Source organism: Nilaparvata lugens, chromosome 8 (genome assembly GCF_014356525.2).
Source record: "Nilaparvata lugens isolate BPH chromosome 8, ASM1435652v1, whole genome shotgun sequence".
NCBI lineage: Eukaryota > Metazoa > Arthropoda > Insecta > Hemiptera > Delphacidae > Nilaparvata > Nilaparvata lugens.
The window spans coordinates 13,145,192-13,169,854 of NC_052511.1; the positions used below are offsets into that span (position 1 = coordinate 13,145,192).

The window sequence follows — 24,663 nt, forward strand, 5'->3', positions numbered from 1 at the left end:
TTCAACCCATCAATTCAACCCATTAGCCTTGTCAATGGTGTTCTTGGAATTTCGAAACCCATAAGCGCATCACTGAACAGTGATACTCTCCTATTAGTTCAAGCATTGCAAGCCATCGACGGCCATCAATAGTCAGCAAATTCAAACCACCGATTACAGGGAATACGAGCTAGTAAGATTCACTTCAAACTGTCACACCACTGTAACGAAGTGAAATCAACGCTTCCCATTCAACCAATTCTGACAGTTTAGAGTGAATCTCACTAAATAAAACCCGGTTGAATGAACTAGATAATTCAGCTCTAAACGATTCCCAGTCAATTCTGTCCACATTTCGGTCGGAAAAAATGAGAAAATGTTGATCATGTGCCCCATAGCTGTCATGACGAGTTATAACCGGTGAACTGGATAATCTGCAGCCACCCAATTAAAAATTGTCACAGCTCTCGTGAACCCAATCAGTAGAATTCCGGTGATACATGATGTCGGAGCAGTTTCAATCATCACGGTTAAATACGACAAGAGTTATTGGAAAGGGTTAGCTGTAATTGATAGGACACCAGAAGAGTTGAAAATTGAAAAACAAATTCCATAAATCAGAGGCTTCATAACTTGATTTGAACACTAATAGTTTGGAAAAAGTACTTTGAAATAGTTGATTGTGAATGATGATGATGATGATGAATTGAAAATAATGTAGAGTAGATATCGATTTCCACATATTGATAAATGATTTGTTTCTATGATCAATTCAACTTACAAGTGACTTATAATAGACCATCAATATTATTGTGTTCATGGAAAACACAATTTATCGGTCAATTAAAAAGGTTGGTACTGATAAAAATGTGATTATTTTCAATATTTATTCTCATTCATATAATTTCGGAAACAATTAGAATCGGAATTTTATACTGAGAATAATAATTGTATACCTTGAGTTATTATATCTGAAAGATTCAGTTAATGATTGATGCCAGCAAAAATAGAGCTGATAACAATGATATTATCACGTTACATTGTTACGTATACATAGACCATTTTTGTGTAGAAAAAGTTTCCCCAGCACAGGAATCAGATGACAAGCGTTACAAATTGGATAAATCGTATAGGCCCTCGAGAAATTTCTCAATTTCAAGCAAATTGTTTAAAATGAATGTTAATTAACGGGACTGGAACGCACTATGTAACGGCAGACATCGAAAATTGCTTATAAAGAATGCAGATTGAATTACGTTCACTTTTCGATGTTTTCCTCTCACAAATAGAGGAAGAGGTGTGAAGAGAAAAAGCAATAGGAAAGAGAAAAGGGAGACTATAAATATGGCTGTACTTTTTCCACTGCAACCTCCATCTCGCTTGATCTGATTTATCGGGTTGGGAGTACTTGGGGAACAATTCTTCGCTCCGGGTCGTATATTCAGGATATTAGAGCACGAATATACGTTTTTCTGCTGTAATCACGGCGAAACAGGCATATTTCTGTCACAGCCCGAAAACGAGCGAAATTTATTCGTGATTTCATCCCCGTGCGGCCACTAATGTAACAGAAGAACTACGACACTGTAGTTATCAGGCATTCTCTACACCTGTCCCACTAGTTCTAGTACAGATTAAATTATGAATAACTTACTGCAGTATTTCATTTTCCAGCTGAACACTTCATGGAGATATATTGGTCACATATTTCAATTCTAGTCTATAGTGTGATCATTTGAATGATGTACTCATGTGTAAGGATATGATTGAATATGGAATTCAAGAGCTCACATCTTTTCCTTACATGGATTTTATTTCCAAGACGGAAAACTCATTGAAATTCCATTACTGACTACAGCAAGTACATACACACAGTTTCTTGAATTACATTTTTTGGTATAACCGAATGTCAACAGGAGTGGAATGAATTTCATTTATGAATTCCAGAAAATCAATTGGTGATATGAGAATTCACTGTATATATATGTCATGATCTTTGTCATAATTTTCTGACATGACCGATACAATCAAATCAATGATTTTATTGATAAATGAGAATACTTATAACAATTCAATTCATAGTCATCACTGTGTTTTGCATAAAACGATAACTACATCAGAGATGAATCTCCTAGTTACTAAACCGCTACACACCAGATAATACACGCGAGAAGCCCAATATGAATGTGAAAAGTGGAAGAGTACTCAAGTCATATTCAGTTTGAAAAGCAGGATAAGTGAAAAGTATGAAAAATTGCAAATAATATAGACTTTGATAATTCAATATCAACTCCAATTTCTACATGGTAGCTAGTTTCCCTAGTACTCTCATAATCATTTCATCTATATAGTTTCAAATTTACTAAGGAGCTCAGCTAATTCCGTGACCCAAGAAAGGATAGCCATAGGCCTGTGAGTATATTAGCCAAGTCCTGTAAACCGTGAAGGCGGAGTTTGAGCGGAAACCACTTTTCGTTTAAGTTGAGGCATTAAGCATTCATTGGGCCAGTTTTACAACGAGATAACCACCAGCAAACGCCACAGGCCAAACTAAGCCAGACTCCATTAGAAATTTAACAGCTAACAACGCAATCGGTCCCCGCTATTCGTTTGAAGGATTGTATGATTTGCAAAGTCCAATGACTAAGCGATGAGTGCCGATGTCTGTTCACGGTTTATTCATGAGAATTCCATTGCCAGAAGGCATTCAATTCTGGACTTGGGTAACAAAACATCGGATATGCCAGTATTGCTATAATCATAGTCTGGAACTGGACCATGGAAGGAGTATTTATTTGATCTTAGAATATTCGGATTCTTGTTGATTGAGATGAAACAAGATTGATCTACATGATAGACAACACTATTGCATTGATGAGTAACTGAAAAACTGGCACAGAAGATAGAATCATAAAACCTTTCACAAGAGCTTTATTTGTTGCCCGCAAAATCTGATTTTATGGGACGTTGGAGTGGCGGGAAGTGTGTAGGATTCGCTTCTTTCAAAGACAATCAAACTGCTTTGTGGAGCTTGTTGTGTGTGAAGGAAAAAATCTGCTACCAATCGTTATCGGATAGAGAGAAATCCGGGCTATATCCATTGGGTGACAAAGCCAGCTCGCTATCGAGGTTACACAACACCCAATATCCTCCTTGCGAGACGATTCCAAGACTGTATCCTTTGTATTGATCTGTATTGTTATATACCTGTGTATCTATAAGGAAGAACGGAACAATTGAGTCTATACGGACTGTAGTTTACGACCTATGAATACAGATTGTGTCTAGATGGTCCAGGGTGGCTTCACATTGTTTTCAGGTCCATTCGACGGCTTCAGTAGATGACTTGTTTATGGCACCAGGTTACTTTATGACGCGGCATTGTGACGTGATCCTAGCAAGTTCTGCGTCAGAAGGTGAGATCGCAGGGATCAAATTGGGCGATAAAATCGCAGGTTTTCAAAATCAGCAACGTTATGTGCCAATGGAAACAGTACGAGATACAGTGCACATACACATAATACCGGCAAATCGACAGATTTCATTGCAGAGCTAACACCGTGTTCCCATCTAAATTGGAATATTTCCAGTTTGTCGAAAGCAATTGAATGATGCGATCATTCAAGGCTATCTATAATATTTCCAGCTTATCATCGAAAAACTGACAAACTGTTAATGTAACTACGCCATAAACTGGGAAAGCTATAAAAATAGATGTGTTGATAAGAAGGGTAATGGACAATAACTGAGTTGTACGAGTGTATTTGTGTTCTTATAGCGGATTTGCTCAGCAAGTATCGTTTTATTGGTATCTAGATCAATGTAAAGTGTTTTGAGATCAAAGTCATTACTATATTGATCACGACAACTTGTAGCGTGTTGACTTAAACTCATAAAATGTGTTTGTAGTCTAGACACTGTGTTTCTACGTTTCTACGTCTAGACTACTACAGAGTTATTATAATTTATTATAGTGTTCATCATAATCTTCATATAGAAGAAGTTCCCGAGTGGAATTTGAGAGAATTAATATACTCCGATAAAAGAATGATATACTTAGTAATAAAATGACGGGAATAAATTCTTCAGAGTATATTTTTATGGTTGTTACACCTCCCAAATACTTTTTTATGTAACTCAGCGTTAGGTCTCATAGGTTTCATAGAGCTACTTCACTAACAGAATTTGGAAGAAGTAATAATAGAGATATGGATGGAACTGTGCAAAATAAGAACAACATTTTAAAAGTTAAGCGTTGAATAACGATTGCGTTAAATTTATGGGGACAGATAAACTTTCATATTCATTAATGAAAATATAATGATAACAATCATTAATGATTATTCATAATTTTTCAATGATGAATAATTGATCAATGCCAATGTTAATGCATTTGATGATCATTATTATAAACGTAGAGTTTCTACATCAATAAGGGGAGGATCCTTTGAATAGACTCATAATTTTTGTTCTGGAATTGACTCGAACAGTTTTAGTTCATAAATTTTAATAAAACTACATATAGTCAGTTATCACCGAATTTCCGACATAGTACCTGTGTAGATTTATGAATTCGTTTTTTTTTATTTGAAACACTAAAGCACAATTCAAATGATCCAATTGCATGATGAGGGTCTTCGAAAAATTAAATTACGGAAATAAAAAAGAACTCTCACGAGGTGCTGTATTTTAGGAAGATGTTGGAGGATTCTTAGTTTTCTGGAAGTCGACAAGGAGTCAGGAGGCTCTTGAAATGTTTATCACGTAGCAGTTCGTTTTCTTTTTAAATTAGTTGCATCGGCAGCGAACGGAGCCGCAATGAGAAAGTCTTCTCATCTGTGTGTTGGCGCTTGGCGCAATTTTCATTTGTTCGCACAGCGTATGAAATATGAGCCAGACCTTTGATCCTAGTTTAGCGTGGAGTCTTCCGGACAACCGTAATTGTACCACAAGGAGCTACGCTATAGTCAGATCCACTTCATTCTGTCAGCATCCCTCATGAATAACACCAATGCTTCCACATTCAACCAATGCTGACAGTTTAAGGTATATCGCAGTATTGTAACCGATAATGTAACGGGATGCTGTCTGTTCCACCCCTTAGCTTCCCCCTCCTCTACTTCCCAACCATCTTCTCATCCACCATCGTCCTTTGAACTCCAGGGAAGAAAGGAATACTGCCTGGTAACTGTAGACGTCTGCTGGAAGGAGACTGACAAGCTTCTAGCATCACTAGATATCATTGTCTAAAGGGGTGAGTCTTGATTATTTTTAAAAGTCACTATGAGTTCATGTCAAGCTTCTAGCATGACTATCAGTTATAAAATTGTGTGATGGCGTGCAATTGAATTAATAATAAATATTATAAAACCAAAATATAGTTTTCTGTGGGTGGTTGATGAATATTGAATAGTGTGAGGATTCACTGTTATAGTTGAAATCACTTGTCAATATAATGTGGAAATACAATAAAAATTATTGCATTCGATGTTCACATCTTCACAATTTGCCTTACTTGTGCGAAACTCCATCATGGAGGGATTATTGGGATACTCAATTAATTCAATGTGATAGGCCTTCATATTTCCAATGAGCGATTTTCAATTTCTCATAAATTCCAGAGAAACTCTTCAGTATTGTGATTACATAACGATAAAAAAGAATACTGGATTATCTCAACTCTCAATTATTTTCAATGTGACAAATCAAATTAGAGATGATTTTATCACATTACTTCAAAACTTAGAGGCATGTCTGCGCCCGGACTTTCTACAACAAGAGAAGCATGAATTTCCAGGTGTGTTTCTCGAAATGAGAGATGTGATGATGGTAGGGATTTTTGCATTTTCGGATAAAGGTATGCGATATATGCTATGGATATTTACAACCTTCAATACAGCAATCTCAGTACTTTTAACCATTTCAAACAAATCATGGACAAACTACTTGAAATTTGTAGCTCCTTCAAACAAACGATGATCACTTGAGTTTGTGAATACTCGTGAGAGCTCAAGATTGTAAATTCAAGATTGCACTGAATGATTTGTAACAAAAAATTTACAGAATCTTCAAACATACGGAATATAGACAAAAGTAAAATCCATATTTTCCAAGTTTAGCCAGTTAAACCAATACCTACTATTACTTCAGGCCCCACAACTGATCTTTAATAAACTATGACATTATCACACATGTAGATCGATGATCTACTGGCGGTAAGCAAGCGAAATAAGAGCGCTGATGCTTGTTATTACATCTGATATGGTAATCAACAAAATTGGAATTACAAATTCAATTTTCACGGTCTTCCATTTCAATGAATATGGTTTGTTTATCATTCTTCTAATATTCGTTTGTGAAAAGTAATAATGAATTTGAGGTTTTCAATCATGGGATACTGTTGTGTACCTAATTGTCGCGGGAATTATAACAAGACTCCAAAAGTTTCCGTACGGTATTTTCTTTTTTGAAAGATGAAACTTTGAAACGAAAATAGATACGAGCGATCAGAAGAAAGAACTTTAATTTCACAAAACAACGGTTTACATGAAGTGTAGAAGAACAATGTAAATAAATTATGAGTGGAAAATTCAATTTAAGTGTGAAAGACCAGTGTACAAATGAAATGTGAAATAACAGTGTAATTAGAGTGTAAAATAACAGTGTAAATAGAGCGTGTGAAAGAACTTTTGAACTAATAAATTGAAAAGTAAATGCAAAGTGTTGGAACTGTCTATAACATTATAATATTGAAGGTTTTACCTAACTGAAAAAACATTCTCCTGATGGATTTCTTTGTAGCACAGATTTATTATGATCAAGTTTGTGGGAGCCTCTTTCCTAATAAAGAGTTACATATAATTTGGTTTATCTTTGATTTACCTCTCTTTTGATTCCGATAAAGGATATTATTCAGTATTTTTGGTTGAAATGAATTTATCAATAGCTCTATCACTTAATTGAGTAGGTCCATGTCTATCAAGCTGAAAGTATGGATAAATTATTGCATTTGTGGAATGAAATGTTTTTATTTCAATAAAATTTCTATTCAATGAAATACAAATGTCTTCAATCTAAATTTAGATAGTACTCCATCCAATAAAAAATCGATACAGTAACAAAAGTTACATTGATAAGCTAGTAAAAACTACTATGATCTAGGAAGAATCAATCTACATGTTATGACGTCATTAATTAGTTGTGGGGCCTGAAGTAATAGTAGGTATTGGTTAAACACACATAGATTTTTGGATGTTTGATTTTTTTGCCGTCCTTATAAATTCTACCAGACTGAACGGAGCTTGACAAACATAATCTGTTTGATCTAATAGAATTTAAAAGTATGGTGAAAAAAGGAACGTCCAAAAATCAATGTGTGTGACTGGCTTTTCGATCCTAATTTCGTTCAAATACTCAGTAGAATCTGACTTTGGAAATGGATTTGGAAATAGTACTGAGGTGTTGAAACATATTGTGAATGAACGTTTCTGATAAAGGGTACTTGAATTTCTATTTCCTGGTGAATAAGAGTAGGCCTCACAAGAAAGTAGAACTTTGATAATGTCAAATTTATTGTTCTTCTTCAGTTATAATGTCTATCCTCTAGCCTTGTATACTTTCCAAATATTGCAATTGGAAAATTTTAAAGAATGTAGCATTGAACATCGATCATGTGCATCTCGAAAATTCTTTCTATGGAATCTGTCACATTATGATCCAACAATGGATCTTACAAGATAGAATGCATCATTATTAGCATTGGATCTGGTCAGCGACCGGAAACATTCACTTTTGGCATGCCGTCGGCCAATTTCGTGTCCAACTTGCTTTGAATTGATGAATGGCTGTTCACCAGACCAGCACTGACCATCAGTCACTGTCACTTATGATTACAATTCACAAGAAGAAGCAAGCAGCTCCAGATCACATCACACTTTCCCCAACAATAATCGTCTCTTGGAACAGCACTGCAAAGGAAAACGTCGACTATGATGACAGACCACTTTCAACTGTCAGCATTCGTTGTTAATAACATCGATGATTCCCATTCAGCGAATTCTGACAGTTTCAACTGGACCTCACAGTGGATGGAGGAAGGATGTCTTGTGGACAACCACTGAATATTGGCTTTCTTCGTCGATTCCAGCTGAAATCAATCGCAGAACATGAACGACTTGGAGGAGAAGGTGGAGTGATGATGAGGGATGAGGTGGAGGAAAAGAAAAAGAAGGAGAAGAAGGAGAAGAGAAGGATCCAGGACAGCTCAGAGACGCTATCCTTCACGGCTAATGGCAGAAGGATGTGGATCAAGGAATTTGCAGAACGTCGAGTATGTGATGTGTCCCTTGGCTTCTTGTGTAATGGAGCGGAAAGACGAAAGAACAAGCGTTCGCTTCTCCTAGCTCGGCTATCCTCAGTTCTCCTCGCTTTTCCTTCGCTAGTGGCAATTTTCCTCGTTTTCCCTCCTCCTATCCCTTTTCTCCGGCTTCTACCAACTTTCTCTCCACCCAAACTATCGCAAAGCTCTAGTATTTTCACCTGCAATGCTGTAGAATTCTAGTATTTGTTATTTCAGGGTCTACTTATCCAAGGCAGGAACGTTTTATTGTGGTTTATATGTGACTTGTTTTTGATTCTGAAAATCCATTTTTGCAGGGTTTTCTCTGGATGTTTCTCCTCTCAGACTTATACTTGTACTCACATTTACCGTTTTATCTTATTTTTTACACGTTGATAGCTTCATCTCGTCGTATAATAGTTTCACTTTTGATAGCATTCACGAACTGTCCATGAATTGTACGATTTTTCAATTTCTTTGACTAAGAGCTCACTTACTCCTCGGTACTACATCTCATTTAGGGCTCCTTCGACCTCCTTTTGATCTCCTTCAAAATGCCTCTTCATTCTTCTCTGTCAGCAGCTTTCCTTCTCCATCCCATGACACCCGCCTTCCTCAAGTCTTGTTTCCAATCTTCCAGCCAGCATTGGCGTGGACCCCTGGGTTATCTCTGAAGATTCTCTTAATGTTTTTGAGTCATTCATTCTTCCAACGTGGCCTAACCAGTACAATCTTCTGAATTTTATTTCATCTACAATTTCTGGTTCCTGGACTGAGAGCTGAAAAGCCCTTTTCGGCAAATTGTTAGTTCATCAATCCGTTTTGATTGTCAGAATGTGTGCTATTAACAATTCAATACTTAGTTTTTGAATTAGTTAATCATCAAATCAAGTATCTCATTCTCCTCGTTAGATATTGCACAAACAAAGATGGAGGTTTTTAATGTAAATATTGTAATTATTAACAGAGACAAACGAATAGACTTACGTTATTACTGAAGATCATCAAGTAAAAAGTTACATGACTAAACTCCATTCAACCGCACTGAGTCCACGTTATCAGAAACTAAGAAAGGTATTTTCTGCTCAAAGGCATGTTGAACATGGGACGTTTCAGACGTCGAACATTCACTTGAAAGTTTAATGTAACCTAGAAACACATGTTAAACCCACCTCAATAGTGATAACAATTTCTAACTAGTTTGTTACTGCAAACTTTTAGAGTCTGATTTCAGTTAACTTGGCAATAATATTAGCCTACTCTACACTAGTGATGTTTCCAGAACTTTATGTACGCCTATTTAATGCGCCAGCGTCTGCTTTTGTGGACTGTGGTTGGTTTTGGAATACCATTCTCAACTTTGACTCATCAATCCTTCACACTGTTTGTTCACAGTGCGTAGGGCCGATAGCGTTCAAATATTGACACATCCTGTAAAATAGGCCTCATGTCAGTAGCGGTCAGCAAAGTCACTACATATTTGAGAATTCAGTTCTCAGTATATTCAGTTAAGTACCTACTCTAAAATAGTACAGTATTTAGTTTGTTTAAGTGTATATTTAAAAATAAAGTATGTCTGAAAATCGAGGGTAGTGATAATAATGCTCCTTCCACTTCTACAGGGTACTTTCTTAATAATACTACACTACTGGTATTTTCAATGATGAAATGACAATGATGACATGATTGTAATGATTTACAGAGAAAATCTGGATAATAGCCACGGTAGGCTATTGTTAATCGCAACATTTGATGATCTTTAAACTGAAAAGAGGAAAAATGAAAGTAGATTGGAAACAATGAACAAAAAAAGATTGTATTTTTCATGGCAATATTCTAGTATAGATAACATCAATGCAATATGAAATTTGCATTGCATCGAATGTACCATTTCGCATATTCTGTGAATGTATCATACACGTCAAAAAATTATATCTTTATACCAAAGACATTGCTCACACATATAGAGTCTTGTATGGCGATCATCAGATCATCAATTCAACATTTGCAATGCATAGAAAGTATTACTTTGGGTCGATATAAGGCCAAACAACACAGATTAAGAAACAAAAGACAAGGCCAAATTCGATGAGAGGATTTGACGGAGAGCGACTCTGACAAGGTCACACTCCAAGGTGACTGAAGCTGTTAAAGAAGTGGACGAAAATAGTGGTTGTCATCTTCCAAGGGAATTATGAAATGAGAGGGTCGGCTGCTATCTTGGCTATGATATCTGCCGCTGAAAGTCATCTTAGTTCAGCCTTCCATGTCTGCAGTTCACGCTTCCATGGTCTCAAGTGTCACATCTTATTCGTGTTAGCTTCCAAATTTCAACCAGTCTCCCTTCTAGTTGCTCGGTTAGGGTGGGGGATATTCGGAGCTTTACTCTTGGATAAAGGCACGTGTGGATAATGGAAAATAAGATTGCTAGGTTCATAGTCAGGTTTGGAGGATATGGAAAATTTTGGTACTGGATGTAATAGAATGATCGAGTGTAAAAATAAGAGTTAATTATTTTAAAGGCATAATTGGATTGAACATCTTACTAATAACATGTTTCGATGAAAAGAGCTATAAATTCGAAGTAGGAAAGAAATTGATTGTAAACGAATGCAAAAATTATAAAGATGGTGCCAATTATAAATATTGATTCGAACCAATTCATTTTCAATTAAATTTCTGGTGACATGGTAATCTTCCATCACATACCTTCTAGAGGATATCAATGTTGAAGTCGTGTTGAATTCTAATATTCTATGAATTATGGAGCTGAAATAGAAATTCCATCATATATGGTTCTAATTCCTAGAGTATTATCATCCTCCAGACAATGACGGAGAACCAGAAAATTAGAGAAGCTAATAATTATTGGGAAGTTTTGGGCTGGTTTTGATGCATGATGTGATTCATCTAGCCTGCTTATTTCTATGCTTCTGATCTCCGTTTCGTTTTCAATTAGTATCAACAAACATTCCTTCTATTCACAGTATCTGATAATTAAAGTTTCAATTCGCTGGTTGATTATGATTGCAACCCTGTTAGTAGATTCTAAAACATGCATATTTTGATAAATATGAAAGACCTATCACAGATGAGTGCTCAAAAATATCGAGTTACAGTCATGTTTGATACCAAATTCTGTTTAATGGAGGACCATTATTTGAAAGAAAAATGTTATTCTTGGCTAAATGTAATTTCTCATGGTATTGTTGATATTATATCGCTAAATTGTCGTTCTCGTCACTGTTCTCAAGAAATTGTTTTTCAACAAGTACAGTCTTCTTTAATTTTATCATCAGGCGATCTCCAATGCTACAAATGAATGAATTAGGTAACGATTGATTGTATAAAATGATACGATGAATATGATCTTCTTGGACTTCAACACGGTCTCAACTAAATCTCACGAATCAACATTTGAAAGAATATATCTACGACAATTATTGAATAGGAGACGTAAATATTGTATCAATCTTAGGAACAAATCAACTTCACCATAGATTGTGTATATTGAGCAGCATATATCACCACTGTCATGAATTCTTATTGAAACAGTAATCATTGTTTGGTATGACCCCAATATTCCAGTTCAATTTGCAAATCAGTCAATTGTTTTGACTCAGGTGGGCATCTCATCCAATAACCTGGATTGACATCAGATGAGGGATGGGATGGGGGTTCTATTCGAGAATTATTATGGATGGATTATCGACAACTCAAAGTTATAATCGAATTTCGCGCGTCAGGATATTTGCGTTCGTTTCAAGATGCACGATCAACGAGAACACTTCAAAGTTGTTCTCATCTCAATGTTTGTGTCTCACCGGAGAGAACTTTGTGAAGAAGCAGTTTGAAGCCTCACCTTCACTTTCCGCAATTCTTCAAGGTTTGAATGAAACAAGAGGGGAAACAAGAGGTGCTACATCAACTTTCCTTTCTCATTTCAATGCCTCACCTCATTACTTCTGAACAATTGAAAGGAAAGTAGATGGAAAGAGAAACTACTGGAAAGCATCAACTTCAAGTAAACGTCATGGAAAGTATTTATTCAGATCATCACATCATCAGATAATTATAAATTGGGTTTCATCTGGGAACAAAAGTATTTTCTCTTGCTAAGGAAAGTATATGAGAGCGCATCAACTCTGCATTAGGCCTCAAACACTGAATGGGAAACTACACAAATACTTCAAAAGAATTCGGTTCTACACAATGCTCGGTTAGAACTGTGTCGAATTGAGTTGGCATTACATGGAAACCACCTGTAATTCCGTATGGTATTAAATATTATGGCTAAATAGTTAGTAAAAGTTGAACAGAAACAACAAGTTAAGTTTTCAAAACATGAAAGTTTATAGGAAACGTAGTTCTCTCTCACTTATTTTCTCCACTCATTCTTATTCTCTACTAATTTTCTCTACACTACTGTTACTACTTCGACGTTGTCAATTTATGATGCTGTGGATATCCATTCCAAATTTAAATAGCTTGAGATTGTCAAAATCACTGTTTTATTGAACAATTTTGAGTTATTAGTTTCGGTTCTTACATCATTATCAATCTCTAGTAGACTGAAATCTCTAACATCGGGGAGCAGAATGTATAATGTGGATGAAACACTACGACTGTTGGCCAATGACATCAGTGTCTGGCTGATGCAAGACACAACAGTTTCCAAATATGGGCATGAGGGCCGTTAATGTCGAACAACATTAAACGAATGAATATTAAATAGACTAATCAACAAACCACATGAAATATATGCGTGAGAATGGCAGAATCGCATACAATATTAAAGCCAGTAAACACGTAAATATAAATAATAACAGAAACAAAGGTAGGATACCTTTGATATCAAGAGGATATGATCAAAATCGGACGTGAATAGAGAGAAGAGTAAAATGAACCTTCAAATTGTCAATTTTATTCACAATTATGTTAACAATTGATTTATACTTGAATGGAGAAATATATATTTATTATCATAATAGAATCAATATTGAATTATAGTGAAGATTGATCCTCAATAGAAATAATAATTCACCTAGAATCCGATATGCATGCATTGTTATGCACTTTATACATTGTCATGAATAAATTACAACACATACATACTTATAAATAACTTTATACATTTATCATGAGTTTCTTATCTCATATTATTATTACATGTTTCACTTGTAACAATGAGCAGCTTATGAGGGATAAAAGTTTTACACTATCAAAATACTGCAATTGAATAGAGCTCCACAGAAATTTGCTGACATAAATAACGGTGAAATTATTTCATTACTATCTCCCTCTGCGCATCTCTCTGAAGCTTCATTAAAAGCTGGACCAAACACTATACCACCTCATTAGTTGAAGGTATTTCTAATTACAGCAGATATGCCACAGCTTAACACAACAACAAAGCCAACTGAAATTAGGTTCGCTATGTCTGTCTAATGGCGAAATTTGCGATTACTGTTTGTGATTCCGCAAACAGTTGAATTAATGAAGGATGCTAATGTCAACAATACATAATATTATCCATATCTGTATTCTTCTTTTTCAGTCCGCTTCACTAGTTCCTATGGATTCCCAATAAAATATTATCACATTTTGTCAAGCATTTTTCCAATAAGAACTGAACATGTATATTCATTATAATCATTGTTGAAACTATCATGTACGTTCCTTAAACAGAATCCATTGACAGCAATGAAAACACATTTCCAGGTGAAGACTTAATCAGATTCACTTATCCAATGATATCGTCAGACTCAATAAGATCCACTCAACCAATGATATCGTCATTAAATGAACATATGGATACTGAAATGGGAGGATAAATCGATATCATATATTCTCATCACATCTAGAATATATTCAATTTTTCAAATATTTTGTCTCTCCAGAATCGAACAAAAGTCGGATTTTGTTACCTCATTTATGAGTCCAGTAAGGCACGGTATATTTTTTAGCTTTTAAATTGATTCACCTATTTTCCAAGAATGTCATGAGAAGGCATTAGTATTGTTCTACCTCCATCTGAATTCACATTTTCATTGTTCCTGTAATGAATGTATTGTTATCTCTATAATAAACTATCATTATCCATAATTTTTTGATGTGATCCTTGCATTGCCTCCTTGATATGGATGTGTAGCAATACCTTTATTACAATCTCCATAATTGTTTGATGCGTTTCCTGCATTGCCTGCTTCACAAGAGTATGGAGCAATACCTCCATGAATTATCCACTTGTATAGTAATTCAATCAACCATAGCATAACACACATTATAAGAATGACAGAACTGTTCTTGTTTGCTTTCAATTAACTTGTACGAACAAGAATGGAGATAATCCAATCATTGTTAAATCACTGTCAACCAGATTAGAAATTGTGATAACACCCCACTCTAGTTATTTTCTGGTTCTGGTTGTGAATATGAAATACGGAGTGGATCAAAACCTGACATAAATACGAGTATCGAGTGGAATTTTACTATTACATATTTTCATATCAAATTAATTGATGATCATTGACGAAGAAGATCCATAAACATGTCAGAGAGTCACACTATGTTGAAGCGAAGTTGATTTAATATCATTGGAGTCAAATGGTATGATCTTATAATATAAAACTTATATTCTTTTTTTTTAACGTTGCAACCAAGTTATCTAGAATAAAATATTGTATTCTAGGTACATTGGTTGCAACTAAACTCATTTTCATGAGAAGTTGAAATTGAATTGAGCTTATTTTCTTAGTACTTCTATGTAAAAGGATGAGGTACTCCTCAAGGATACGCGTTACTCTCTAGCTTAATGAGATACAATTTTTGCTCGAAACCAGATTTCAAAAGTGAACCGTTCTTATAAGAGCAGAGATAAAATATCAGTTGTATTGTATTCTCTCCTCTCTGATATTAATAACTAAAAACATACATCTTGTAAAAGTATGTGAAGCCTACATCAAAGAGAAATGCATCACTATGGTCTCGAGACGAGCTCGATAGAATTCAAGTTTTGCTTCAAAAGCAAGAACTATAGTTAATCACTTTTTTGTTTTGAGTTCAAACACTCAACCTCTTATCCTCTCAACTCTCAATCTTCAATCTTCTCTCAACTTTTTTCGTATTCAGTTCGTCCCATAGGCTGGAGTTGATAACACTCAAGTATTCCTCTTCCCACACCTCTGTTTGGTTTAGTGATTACCAATTCTCTCAGTATTCAGAAAAATAAACTTCCAACTGGATTACAACTATTGGAGTAACTAGTTATTTCACAGCCTTGAGCTACAAGAACCAATGCAAACAGGATAGACTGCGATAGGGCATGCCTCAACTTAATGGAAAATCGACACGGCTCTTCCCTATAGAATATCAAAGATTCAAGACCACATCTTGGCTACTTGGGCTGAATCTCATTTGAATTTTCGATTGAATAATTGACCAATGAGGTAAGTTTGCTCAGAAAAGCCTCTTGCTTGCTGTCCTGTTTCCGACATCTTTTTTCTTCTAAAAGTTCAATCAAACTTTGTTTCCATGATTAATAAATGATAAAACAACTATCATGTAGTTGAGAAGTAGGATTACTGTCATTTTAAGCTGAAATTTATATTTCTTCATTGAAGATTTCCATAAAAGTCTGAATTTTAGGGATGTGGGATACAAATGTCTTCAATATTGCTCGTACAGTATTAGTTTTCCATTACTTATTCAAAATTTTACCAATGAGAAACAGCAATAGAGTTGCTCCCAGTGATCAGTTTCTTGAATTACTATTGGCTGAGAATTAAATAATAAATATTATAAATTATAATATTAGCATTATTTAATATTATTCATAAATATTTACTCAACATCGGGCTGCTTCAGGATGGAATACATAAAGTCAAGTGCTTCATAAATAAAGTAAATAAAAATCTTGCATGGTGCAACCTGACAAGATGAGATTTTAATTAATAGGCATTGAATAGTATACAAAGTTCATGTAAAGAGAATCAACTCTTCCAATTTCTCCTGCTGTCTACAGCGTTCTATTTTTCTAGCAATTTTTTCAGTCTGCTATCTCTCAATATTGAAATGTTTTGATATAATGATGAATAGTACCAGCAATTAATAGAATTTCATATGATACATGATACCAGTAATTCATTGGTTTATTGATTTACATTTCCTATTTATTACATTTATGGCTATTTCATTTATTCTACTTGGAAATGGCTCTTGAGGAGTTAAAACTAGTTGTGTTGTGAAATGGATCATAGTATAATTTATACAGTATCTTTTAATAAGAGAGAAGGGTACGTGATATATTCTAACAAGTTTCAATACTTTCAGTAGCCCTAAAAATAAAAGTATTATTTTATTTATTCAATATTGATCTCGTCAACGAAAGCGCATGAATCATTATATTTGACTATCAGCCAATACTCACATAATAGTTGAATTTCTATGGTGTTCAATAGATTTGTCATGTTTTTTCACTAAAATTCAATGATTTGGAGTGATTCAATTTGAATAGTTAATGGCGCATACCTTGGCCAAAGCAAGTGCAGGAAACTCGTCCCAGGCGAGGTAGTGCTCTTCGCCGGACTGACCGAGCCGTTGTCCCTTGAAGATGCGGGCCGCAGTCAGGGTGGACACGCCCATTCCGTCGCCGACCAATAGGATGACGTTCTTGGCCGATACCCGCTGACCTCGCAGCACATCGCTGTCCGCCAATCGCTTCCTGATCACCGATCTCGCCTCCTCGTACCAGAACTCCCGATCTGAAAATAATCAAATTGAAAACCAATTTGAAAGGCTTTCATTTCCACCCATCTCTTGCACAGTGAAACAGCTATTTTTACAGATAAGAAAATTGATTTCCCCTGATTTATTTATTTAGAATCACACAACTCATAAGAAAAGTACCACAGGCTGAAGCCCAAAACGGTTCCGAATCTAATTTATACACTAGTCCAAATTCTAGGTTATATCACTCTCACATTTTTGAGTTATACTCCAATTTACGATCCAATCAAAAAACATTTTCATTATCAATATAGACTTTTCATCGTCAAACCGTGTCAATATTCATTTTGTTCACTGTTTAGTCTGTACTTTGTATTGTCTATTTCAGAGAGTAATACCATAGAAAAAGAATAGGGAAATATTACTCAATGCTTCCTGTATGATAGTAGACTACTATAATTTTCTCAATTCACACAATTGATACAATGGTAGCATAGGCTTTAATTTTCCAATTGAAACATTTGATTGTTTGTGTTTTGGAGAGTAAATTCAGGAAAATTCCAATATTAAACTATTAGTGGACGATGGTCAGTTGTCAGTTTGAACCTGCAGCTCTTGAGTACTTGAGTAGTGAGTACTTGTTTTGAACCTATATATTTTTTCTGATTTATATACTTGTAAATTAAGTTGTTAAATAAACGAGTAAATGAACATGAAGTCTGAATAGGTATGGACAAGCTTTATGGCAATTTCCTATGTAGTGGTTTGGTGATATTTATTTATTGGATAGAGTAAAGAATACAGTACTCGGAAAAGAAAAAACAGGAAAATTGTGGCTGATATTGGAAAAATTTACTGGAAATTATCAAAACCACTGTTTAATGAAAATCACTATGTATCTTTGCTAATGTTACTGGCTATGGCTATTGAAGTATTCTCATTCATCGCTCCTATGAGAGACGTGGAGGCGAATTCAATGAACCGCGAGAAAGGTTCGTCCATAAACAATGTAGTTACAATTTGGATTTGTAGAGGTTGCTGATAAAGTCTGAGAAGAGCATGATTTCTTATAACAATACTTGGTAACAAATCCCACCAGAAACATGACACTTCCATTTCAGTAGCAATATTTTTATGTTCTAAATTCTTTTAAATGCTTTTATGATAAATGCTTTTCTTATGCACGGTATGATACAGCACGTTGCTGTATCTTATATCTATAGTAGGGATGGGTATCGAAAGACAAAACATCGATGTTTTGAACATCGATGTTTTTTTCATCCTAACATCGATAAGTGAAAAACATCGAACAGTAAACATCGATGTTTTTGAACATCGATGTTTTTAAACATCGTTTATCGCCCTACGTTTTTATGGATGATACTATTAGTCCAGTCAATATAGACATAAAAAAGGGGGTGTGCTTGCAATTTGTATAGTAGTTCTGATTTTTTAATATATTATTTGGGTACATAAGAGAAGTCCAGATCAAAATTTCAAACACTTATAATTTACTTTTGACACAATGCTCAGATTTCATCGTACTACACTTTATTCTTCTCGGCTCGCCAAGGCGGTTCAAAATCATGCATCAACAGTCAAATTCGGTCAAAAAATAGAAAATTCATTGTTGAGTGTAGGTACTTATTCATATTCAATACATAAGAAATGGCCAATTTCTATATTCAAAGCTATGTATCTCGGTAACACCTTATTATCAGAAGTATTTCACAAGACATGCAACTTTGAATATAGAAATTGGTCATTTTCTGTGTATTTGGAATATGGGCTCAAGTACACTCAACAATAAATTTTCCATTTTTCGACCGTATTTGACTTATTATGCATGATTTTGAACCGCCGTGACGAACCGAGAAGGATTAAGTGTAGAACGATGAAATCTGAGCATTGTGAGTAGCTTACATTCAAGATTACTGGGAAGAATTTTTGCGCAATTACCGAGAAATAAGGAAAAATTTTTGTGCAAATCCCCCTCCCCCTCACCCTTCCCCCTCCCCCTCTGCGCATGCGCAAACTCCCCCTCTCCTCCCCCTCTCCCTCTCCTTCTCCCTCTCCCTCTCCTTCTCCCTCACCCTCTCCTTCTCCCTCTCCTTCTCCCTCTCCCTCTCCTTCTCCCTCTCCTTCTCCCTCTCCCTCTCCCTCTCCCTCTCCCTCTCCTTATCTTATCTCCCCTCTCCCAGTGAGGATGAGGGGGAGGAAGAGAGAGAGTGATCTTTCCCTCTCAGTGAGGGAAAAAAAAAATTTCCCTTTTTGGAGGAAAAATTCCCTCTCTCTCTATAGTGACAGATTAAAGTGAATCCATCTAATGCTATACTGACAGATTAAAGTGAATGCTAAATGAGGGAAAAAATTCTCTACTGTCAAATTAAAGTGAATCCATCTAATGCTATACTGTCAAATTAAAGTGAATGCTAAATGAGGGAAAAAATAATTTCCCTTTGAGGGAAAAATTCTCTACTGTCAAATTAAAGTGAATCCATATTTATACTGAGTAAATCTGTTACATCTTTATACTGTAAAATTATAAAGTGATTGCAAATTAATACAACTAATAACTTATACTGTATCTACTGACAGATTAAAGTGAATCTGTTACATCTTTATACTGAGTGAATCTGTATAATTTCCCTTTGAGGGAAAAATTCTCTACTGTCAAATTAACGTGAATCTGTTACATCTTTATACTGACAGATTAAAGTGAATCCATCTAATGCTATACTGTCAAATTAAAGTGAATGCTAAATGAGGGAAAAATTCTCTACTGTCAAATTAAAGTGAATCCATATTTATACTGAGTGAATCTGTTACATCTTTATACTGTAAAATTATAAAGTGATTGAAAATTAATACAATTGGTTTGCTTTCCACCCAACAGTTAAGAAAAATTTCACAAATTTATATTGAAATTTTCTATGTGCTGTACAAACCGCAGGCGTTATTTTTTAAGTGTTTCTCCGAGAATATCTATAGTAAATTTAGTATGAACAAGCATTCCAAAAATGGCTATAGATATCCTCAGACCTATATCACTTGGGGTATCAGCTCTATTGATGTCTTAACAGAGAGAGGTCAATGATCTAAGTTGATCTTTTACATTTTTTATCTGCAATGTCATACAAGCATTTCCAAAGTTCATCGGAATTTGTAACAATAGTTGAGAAATCATTTGCACTACAATAATGTAGATGACCTGTATCTAGTATGTCCAATAATTCGAAAATCTCAGATAAAATTGGAAAATGTACATTTTCTGTTTTTGTTAACGCTTGATCAACATCATCGCCTTGGAATCCTGTTGAAAATTTAATATTTTTTGCAATAGAATCAAATTCATTGAATGAAATTGACATCAAGAGGCGAGATAATTTTTCGAATTTAGCAAAGCTAAAACACTGCATGACCTCGATTATGTTATGAACAATAAAATTGATAAGGAAGGAATGTGCACTTAGCTGTAACAGAGTTGGCTCTGAGGGGGCGTATCTCTTGATAAGGTAGGAATGTGCACTTAGCTGTAACAGTTGTGTCTGAGGGGGGCGTATCTCGCGTCCTCACTCAATCAAGTCTACACTGATACTAAACCAAAATGTTCGAGGAAATATCTATATATTTGTTTACAACATTTCACTACAACAATACATCATAACTTCATCTTCAATTTTAATTAATTTATCTATAGACAAATTGTGTGGACGGTAATAACACAAATAGTCTTTTATATCGTTCAAATTAACTGTGCTTAGAAAAATGTCTTTCAATTGTTTCGCCAAACTATAATTTTCACTAGATGATTTCTGAATTGCAATTTCGCATTCGTCATACCAGTCTATGCAGTTTTTTAACCTCACTTCCAACTGGTGGTCAGCAGCTAACCACTTTGCCGGATCCATCGTTGTCGAGCGAATGGAGAAAACTATGTGTAGGCTGGCACTATTATAGAATAATTAAACGGTCTTTCTTCATTAATAATTGTAGACAGACAACACGTGCGAGCTTTATGCAATCTCAGTGCATGCAGGCAATAAACACACTGTAATTCCTTTACGTTGTAGAAGAATCCATATCGTGCAAAGTTTCTTTTCTGAGCATTCGTATACATCGGTGCCAATTTCATACTTTTCATACGAGTATTCTCGCACAAGAAATTATTTGTTTGATACATATTTTTAAACAGCAAAGAATTATAATGTTGAGCAGAGAATAATGCACACCTTCCATCGGGTCTATACTTATGTATCTTACATGCATCATAACACCACAAAGTGGTGAAAAAGCTGAAATCGGGCTTGAGAAAGTCCTCCGGTATGCATTGTACATTAGAATGCAATCTTCTCAAAAACTTTGCTTTTTCAGTTCCTTTTGTAAAAATTTTTTCATAACCTGCGAGGTATTCACGGATAATTGTCTCATTCCATTCCAAATCTCCATCTTCCCATTTTATTTTATGATAGTTACGTTCCAGCCATGTTACGTCGTTAAACAATTTTGTAGTCAATTCCATCTTTGGAAATGGTGATTTGAAATGAAATACAACATAATTATTGCTCTCATTGACAATAGCAAGTTCCTTTACAATAATTTGATTACAAGTTTGCTTAAACCAGTGAAGATCAACCGTAGCAATTTTCGTAGGTGTCTGCTTTTGCACTCCTTTCTGTTCCTCTTCTCGTTTCTGTTCCTCCACCTCTGGCGCCCCCTCCTCCTCCTCCTCCTCCTCTCCCGACTTCTGGATTGGTGTACTACTCCTCCTTGGTTCATAATAGAAATTTGTTGATTCAATATCGTAAAGTAGCGACAACTGAGTTTGAGCTTTGTCCAAAATATCAGAATCAAGATCACACTGCATACCAATAGAGCGAGTTTGTGGCTTGTCCAAAATATCAGAACACAAAGAATAGGACATGATTCCTGTTCAAAGGTAAAACTGATAATGGCTTACATTTGGCGCAGTACACACCTTATATAACCTGCAGTGATGCACTCTATCAACAAATTACTGAACTTCTTTCACCATGCTCGTGAGTGGCGTGTACTCCATCACACGATCGCTAATTAAAACACAATACGCGGAAGTATTTGCAGGTACTGCACTATTAAATTCCATTTCAATACGAACATCTGTCGATGATTTCAAATGACTTGGTTGGTGTGAACAATCTACAACAATCAGCGGTGTTGATTCACAAAACGTTTTAAAATCGATTTCTGTTCCGAGTTTGCTATTGATTGAATGATTATAATACGAGGGTGCGAAATCCAGGAACATCCGGTATAAAACTTCCTTCTTACCTAGCAGATTTTCGTATGGATAATACTCACTATTCAAATATACTTTAACATTGTAAATATTACAGCTGTCAAAATTAGATATTGATTTTTTAATTTTATTCTTTCGATCAATTTGAAATGCAATTATAATATATTTTGGAGTATCAAAATTCGATTTCGTGCGTACTGACCAAGAATGAACAAGTGAATTTTGCAAATTTGGTAATTCACAAATTTCCCAATGGCGGAAACTTAATTTCAGTGGAGTGTCGGCATCGAGCAGTCTCAAAAATTTCAATCGCACATGATCTTCTAAAGTAATGTAGGGCATCCGCCATTGGAGCTTAGTAATTTTTACACTAACCTCTGTACCGGTTGCAGACTCGACGCAATTGAGGTCTGAGGGCGACCTCAATAATACAAGCTCTTGTTTCAAGTTAAAATTATCTTTGAAAATCTTCAAAAATGGAAGGATTAATTTCAACGGCACACAGAAAGTGAATTTATTATCTGTTAGCTCATATCCTGCTCTGTCAAAACCAGCTAAATGATATGTGTTTTTATCAGATGCGTTCTTCACAAGAATAGCTTTAATTGTAGAAGTTAAACCAATTAATCTTGATTTGGAAATTTGTTGACCTGCTAATTCGTATCGTATTTCATCAAAAAGGTTGCCCACTATGTTACTGCTTAATTTATAGTCTGCCGCAACGGGTGCACCAGCCGGTTGAGTTGCCTCCCCTGCTACTGTAATCGCAGGCGCTGCCGGCTTTGTACAGCTCACCGTTCCCTCAATTAATATAAAAGATTTGCAAGGTAGAGTATAAACATCCAGTGAATTTATTCCAATTCGAGCTTCATCAGAGTTCTTTATCTCTTGACCCGAAAAAACTGTATGTGTATGAAACTGGAATTTGGTTATGTCATTATAAAACTGAAGCTCTGTCTGTACATCCAGAATATCACTAATTGCGGCCCTTCCTGACATGTCGCCAATCAACTATAAAACCTAATCTTTCCAAAGTTCTCGCACTTTTAGCTGATAACGCCCTATTGCTTTTACTAGATGTTGACGCTATCGCGACCTTTTCTCTAATGACTTGATTATGCGTACACGTACTACGTGTACGCGGGTTGAAAATAAGATATCCCATTACTTTTGTTTTTCACGTATGTGCAGTCTAATTGTAATTGTATCTCCGCGGAAATCAATAAACGATCCGTTCTGGTCTGTTACCTTTACATTAATAGTTTGAATTCGACGTGTATTCAAAGGTACATAAATAATTGGAGAGGGTACTTCATTTATTAAATAACCGCTAGGAACCTTTGGCAAAAATCGTAGATTATATGTTTTTCTTTTCCATTAGAATAACTGCCACATGCTAAATTACATTCAACAAGAATACCATCAATGCTCGATATGTTAACCAGATGTTTGGAATAATACCATTTATTTGCTTGTAAAACTACATTATCAAAACCGAGTATCTAGCAATCGAATCAGAGCGTGTTAAATCAATAGGCTTATCAGAATAAATTTCAATCTTCATAGTATTTGCATTTGCACGTATAATAAGTTTATTCTTCTTCCCATCAATATTCAATTTATTCTTTAAAGATTTTATAATATCTTCAAATTCATATGCACCGGTATCCAACAAGATTAACTTATCACCATATTTGAAGCTAGAATTTGTTCCTTTGTTTATGTTTGCAATACTATTGTAACTACAAAAATTAATCAGACCAATTTCCCATTCACTATTTTTGTCCAATTCTATAATTTCTTGTAAATGTTTGTGTTCCTGCACTATTTTAAAGATGATAAAGAAGACAATTTTGAATAAAATTTAGAATTTAGAAATAGGCCGGCACATCTAGAAAATACCTGAGTCTATACCTAATTCATGCAGGTGAACGGGCTAGAGTCAAGAAAACTTCAATTAATCTTGCCATGCCTGATTTAATAGGTTTATACTATAGAATAACACTACAATTTGAAATAATAGAAAAATACAAACAGCTTCAATAAACATTGGCAGCTAAAATCGAACAACAGAAACAACAATATCATGTTACTTTGTTGACATTCTTCATCTGATTCGGGGGCGCATTACTATCCCCGTTTAGATAGCAATACGTCACAAAACCAAACAAGATCAGTCATAAAATAACCAATCAATTTCAACATGAAATTACTCAAGAAAGAAAAAAACCGTTGAACCCAAATTTCGTCGATAGTAACCCATATAACCCATTTCATAATAATTTTGAATCCCCACTTTTTATTGACATTCTCGAATGAACCTTTGCTTCACTACACTGCA

The 24,663-nt window shown here is 35.1% G+C and overlaps 1 protein-coding gene across 1 annotated transcript in view; it reads right to left on the minus strand.

The window, feature by feature from the left end:
- LOC111054115 (alkaline phosphatase, tissue-nonspecific isozyme) overlaps positions 1-24,663 on the minus strand; it is a 192,971-nt gene that overhangs the window by 83,303 nt on the left and 85,005 nt on the right. The window contains exon 3 of the mRNA XM_039433984.1: positions 16,847-17,079. Within this exon, the coding sequence (XP_039289918.1) occupies positions 16,847-17,079 (233 nt within the window). The remainder of the gene's footprint in view (positions 1-16,846; positions 17,080-24,663) is intronic.